Genomic DNA, 5,995 nt, shown 5'->3' on the forward strand with positions numbered 1-5,995 from the left:
CCCACAAAAGATGAAAAAACAATGTTGACCTCAGTGACATTTGAACTTGGAATGAAGACAGGTGAAATGCTGCAAAGCATTTTGCCTGGCGTGCCACCGATTCTACAAACAGGAGCAGCAGTTTCGAATTTTGGCACAAGGCCTGCAAATTTAGAAAAGGATGGGGCGGGGGTAGTTGATAACAATTCCCCCCCCCCCTCCATATCCAACCGGTATTTATTTTATTGACCCTGAAGGGATGAAATACCAATAAGTATTTGGCCCGAAATTTGAGGGGAGGGGGACAGTCGATCATATCAACCCCAGTACTCAACTGGTACTTAATTTATCAACCATGAAAGTATGAAAGGCAATAATAATAATAATAATAATCGTTGACAAGCCAGGGAGTTGCACTAGGGTCCAGTTATATATTTTGGCTTGTTTTTCTAAGGCTGGCTGTCCTTCCTAATGCTAACCACTGTACAGAGCGTACTGGGTGCTTTCCATGTGGTGCCAGTGTGGGTGCTTTTCATGTGGCAACTATGGCTACTGACTGGGCTTTATATTATCAACCACTGAAAGATGAAAGGCAGAGTCAACTCTGGAGGGATTTGAATTCAAAATGTGAAAAAGATTTACTGTTAGGTGTTTTTTTAATCCCTGCCAAATTAACTTGCTTTGCTTTCTGTCACTTAACCCTTTCATTACCAACATGGCTCTGGGTAGAAATGTCTTGTTTTCATAAGTTCTGAATTAAAATCTTCCCCTTAGTTACAATTTATGTTCCTAACACTAGCTGAATGATAACTAAGTTATTTTATTAAATTCTTTGTTATATTTAAAGTAATTGAAAGAAACACAGAGCATCTCAAAATAAATACAGTTACGAAAGGGTAAAGATAAAAAATAATATTGATTTTAAAGTATAAACGTGCTAGTGGCAAGTAAAAAGCACCATTTAAGCATGGTTGATGCCAGTACCGCCTGACTGGCCCTCATACCGGTGGCACGTAAAAAGCACTATTTAATCGTGGTCATTGCCAGTGCCGCCTGACAGGGCCCTCGTGCCGGTGGCACGTAAAAGCACCCACTACACTCTCGGAGTGGTTGGTGCTAGGAAGGGCATCCAGCTGTAGAAACCTTGCCAGATCAGATTGGAGCATGGTGCAGCCTCCTGGCTTGACAGTCCCCAGAACATGTGACCATGTACTAGCTATTTCATTGGTTGGTGATATGTCAGGTGCTATGATATGTTGCATGTTGTCATCAACTTTGACTGCTTAACCCTTTCGCTACTGTATTTATTTCGAGATGCTCTGTGTATCTTTCAATTAATTTTAAATATAACATAGAATTTAGTAAAATAACTTAGTTATCATTAAGCTGGTATTAGGAACATAAATTGTGATTAAGGCTTGGTGGAAGATTTTAATTCAGAACTTATGAAAACGAGACAGAGCCAGTTTCAGCCGGGTTGGTAACGAAAGGGTTAACATACCAGAAACGAGAAGTGAGAGTAGACCCATGTCTAATCATTTGCGAAGGATTGATCTTGACTCTAAGTCACCATTCACAACCCAAAGAATTATATTAAATGAATTCTTTGGAAATCACAGCAGATCTATTGTATTTACTGCTCAAATTTAATGTTAAGGGTATATGTGTCTATGGTATACTCAACCATTTAGAATGCTAATTCAATGAATCTGTCAGTTCAGGAGATGAAACAAATAATTAACTGTCGAAGCTGATGAAGGTCCAGCCACTCTGTGTGTGTGTGTGTGTGTTTGTATATAAGTATGCGAATATGAATATATGCATAACAACACAAACACTGATATAATTTGGTCAGGTCTAGAGGTATGATTAGTGCTCTCTCTCTCTCTCTCTCTCTCTCTCTCTCTCTCTCTCTCTCTCTCTCTCTCTCTCTTTCACTCTCTCTCTCTCTCTCACACACACACACACATGACCGATACATAAAAAATCATTTAAATAAAATAAACCTTTGTCCCATATTATAATTAAATTTTTTCTGCTCAATTAATTTTATTTATATTTGTCTGTTACACATGGGACACACAATAACACACACACACACAGAGGCTTCAAAGCATAAACACATACTTTAGTAACAGGCAAACATAAAAACATACTCACGCATAAAATGTGAATGAAAACACACACAGAGTAAAAAAAAGGAGCAGGTTACAAAGAATCAATGAGGAAAAATTAAAAGGAAAACAATAGGGCCGAGGGGAACACACACACACACACACACACAAAAGGGGAAAATACTTGGTGTATGAAATAAAAATGGAAGCATTACTAAAAAGATATGCGAAAAAAAAAATAGATAACACAGTAAATAATATATAAAAAAAACCCCTCGGAGATGTAAGAGAAAAGAAAGCAATAGAAAGAGGAAATAGTATATAAAAAAAACAACCTATAATAATAATAATAATAATAATAATAATCAGAAGAAAGAACCAAAATAATGATGACGGAAAACCCCCCCCCAAAAAATGAAAAAATCTCCAGAGAGAAATTTAGTCAAATCAGGGATAGACAAGAGTGTTTAAATCATTTCAAAAGTGTGACAGTGTTGTTTTGTAAAGCTTTCTCTACCTTTATTCTGTGTGGTGTTTTTTATTTTCTTCTAGGATATTGTGTGTATCGAGTGATAAATGTCAGAGATAGAGGATTGAAAAGAAGAAACGGAGGCCTAAATGGCATCATGGGATTCACTGAAGTAAAGAGGGATCGGTCTCCGGCTTTGTGTGTGCTTCCTGCAGTAGTGGCCAGTCAATGGTACATCGGCAGTTATCGAGGAAAAAAAAAAACAAACAAAAAAAACAAACCCTTCTTCTATCAACTTTTTTTTTTTTACCCCTACCTCCTCCAGATGAGAGGGAGGGAAAAAAATAAAAATAAAGATGTAGGTAACATCTAAGTATGAAAGAAAGGCAAAAATACAATTGTGTGTGTGTGTGTGTGTACTTAAAAAACTGAATAATAATTTGTTTTTTTTTTTTGGAGCTAAAGTAAAAAAAGAATCAACAAAAGCCAGAAAGTGCATTGATAGTAAAAAAAAATTAAAAACAAAGAGTAATAAAAGTAGGGTTTCTTTCTATATGTAAGGTTGTATGTGTGTGCACATACACACACACACACACACACATCATCATCATCATCAACTACTTTCTTTTTAGAGTTGACTTTTTCATGTTTGCATAAGTTAAAAGGAATTCACTGAAACACGTTTTCTATGGCTGGATGCCCTTCTTGTTGCCGATCTTTGTCTGTTTCCAAACAAGCTAATATTTCCCCTTGGTTGGACATGTTTTTTTTATGATGCTTTTTACATGCCACCTGCATGGGAGCCAGTCAGGTGGCACTGGCATCGACCATGCTTGAATGGTGCTTTTTATGTGCCACTGGCACAGTGAGCCAGTCAGGCCATCTTTTATGGAAACACCACAATTAATCCAGTCTTCAAAAAAAAAAAAAAAAAAAAAAAAAAAAAAAAAAAAAATTACCAAAAGATTCTTCTGTTGTTGCATTTTTTCTTCAATAATTTTCAGGTTCTTTTCTCTTTCAAGACGTTTTTTCAGTAGATTGTATTGCTTTTTCTGTTCAAGAGCCAATGACTACAAGAGAGCAAAAAGAGAGAAATGGTAAGACTGATCATAACAAGAACCACATGTAAAAGAGTTCCATGAAGAAACATGGCTTTTATTTGTTTAAACAAAAATGTAATGTCTAAGATATTGGTTGTTTACAGCTTCAGACAAATTACTTTTGGGATATAATTATATTTCTTTATGGTTGAGTTCAAATCCTAGCAAGCTCTACTCTCCTTTTTGCCCTTCCAGGGCCACTAAAATATAATACCAGTCATGAGTTGAAGTTAATATAATCAAACGTTTCATTCCACCAAAATAGTGTCACTGTTGTTGAATTGCGGCAACCAGTGCTACTTGAATAAGGCTGTAGTTTGAAATCACTCTCCTGTTGATATTTAGAAGATGATTTACTTCAGTGAAATATAAAATGTATGGCTGACTATTTGAATGGCTCAAGTTGTAATCATAACGTCTTCATTGTGGGGCATAAAAATTTAGGACGTTAATGCTTGATAATGTTAGGGAGTTTATTGAAGAAGATTTAACAAATAGACTGAGAAAAACCAAGTGAAAGAGCCTTCCTTGCTGACATATATATTGTTGTTAACTATCACCTCAGTCTCTCTTATTTTCCTTTCTGCTCTGAACAAACTGATTATAAATTTTTCCAAGTAGTTGTGAGCATCCAGCCTTTATTGTGAAGTATGTTGTTCTAATATTTATGATTTGAATTTAACTGCTATGTTTATCAAGTTGAGTTAAACTTCCTTGTTAATACATAAATTTAACAGGTGTAAGAAAAACCAACAGAAATTGAACAAAGAAAACTAATATTTATATAATATAATTTCATTCTCTTCTAAGAGCACAGTCTCTTTCATCATTACGTTGCTCTGTGAAAATTCAATGAACGTGTGTCTGTGTGAGTTTATATAAATGAGGCATAAATGTAAGCAGAGCTACAAAAGCTTTCATTGTGGAAACCATTGCATAGACATATATCCCATTTAATTTCGATGTGAACAAACCAGATTTCTAAGTTTTACAACATTACAGCAACAAACATTTCACAAGTACCATATTGGATATAATAGAGTAAGCATTCATCTTAATCAAACAGAACAAAGAAATCACCGATTTGAAAGAATCTTTCCATAACGGAGGTGAGAACATCTGACTTCTAGCGGGGTGGCAGAAGATTCTGACTAATCTTTTTGAAAAGGTGAACATTATCAAAGAAAGTTGTTGTTAACATTAGAGAAATAGGCATATTTATCCAAAATGACAGTTCCATTATATTAAGCAAGTCTTTAAATCACGTCTCATTCATATTACTTTACCACACTCTTTTATTCTGTTGATCGGCACCCGATGTTACTGCTGAATAATCATACATTTCATTTTGACCTGATGAATACAATTAAATGACCAGAGAACCGTTAACTTTAGCTGCAATATCTAAAATGAATAATGTCAACAATAGCAAAACTAAAGAACTTCATCAACTCTTGAATGTCTTGACAGAACCAGAATGATAGAAGAACAAAAGAAAATAAATCCCCAATTAACTATTAACTCAAAGATGTCTGTGATAACGTGCGATAGTTTCTCTTTACACTTTCTTCTATTTATTACAAATGAAACTGTATCATATCATCTTCAACTGCTTAATAATCACAGTTTGGAAACCTGCCAGACAGCTGACCATTTCTTCTTTACAGGAATTCAGTCCAGCTACGGCCATTCTATTTATGATGCAAATGCTGCAACATGACGGTAAGATCTTGGTGAGCTGAGTGAACGATAGAAGTTCAATTTTCATTGGAGTGAGTCCATTTGTCCGATACCAGAGGGTTTCCAGAAAGACCAATAAAGGAGATTTTACATAAAATGCAGTACCCATGATGGGATTTGAACCTAACAGTCTTTAACTGGCAGTCTGTAACTCAACCAGCTGGGCCAGATGTAAATCCATACAAAATAACAACAATATTGTTGGAAAGAGAATAACGAATATGAAAATAAAAGCTGGAATATCGATATGCAATGTTAGTTTCCTAGTTGCAACATATTTCCAAAGACAGAATGTGAAGAGTTTCCAGACACAAAAGGAAACCCGTTCACACCCCAGTTAACCCTTTAATGATACAAATACGGAAAAAACAAAACCCAAAAAAAAAAAAAACCCAAAAAACCTGCCTCATCTTTTCTTTTGCTGTTATTATAATCTAATGTTGCTAGAAAGGACAGTAAAAAGTCAAACATAAACTATTGAAAAGATGATGATGATGATGATGTTGGCAGCAGTAGAGGGTGATGATGATGATAGTGATGGTGATGATGGTGATGATCATGTTCATGGTTGCTGTTGATCCTCTTTTATATAG

General features: G+C 35.3%; 1 protein-coding gene across 3 annotated transcripts in view; it reads right to left on the bottom strand.

Moving 5' to 3' along the window:
• Nucleotides 1–5,995, bottom strand: part of LOC106880120 (probable U3 small nucleolar RNA-associated protein 11) — a 136,579-nt gene that overhangs the window by 3,312 nt on the left and 127,272 nt on the right. For all 3 annotated transcript variants that reach the window (XM_052970284.1, XM_014929943.2, XM_052970283.1), the window contains exon 8: nt 3,522–3,632. In XM_052970284.1, coding sequence (XP_052826244.1) covers nt 3,522–3,632 — 111 coding nt within the window. The remainder of the gene's footprint in view (nt 1–3,521; nt 3,633–5,995) is intronic.

This window comes from Octopus bimaculoides, chromosome 8 (genome assembly GCF_001194135.2).
Source record: "Octopus bimaculoides isolate UCB-OBI-ISO-001 chromosome 8, ASM119413v2, whole genome shotgun sequence".
Taxonomy (NCBI): domain Eukaryota; kingdom Metazoa; phylum Mollusca; class Cephalopoda; order Octopoda; family Octopodidae; genus Octopus; species Octopus bimaculoides.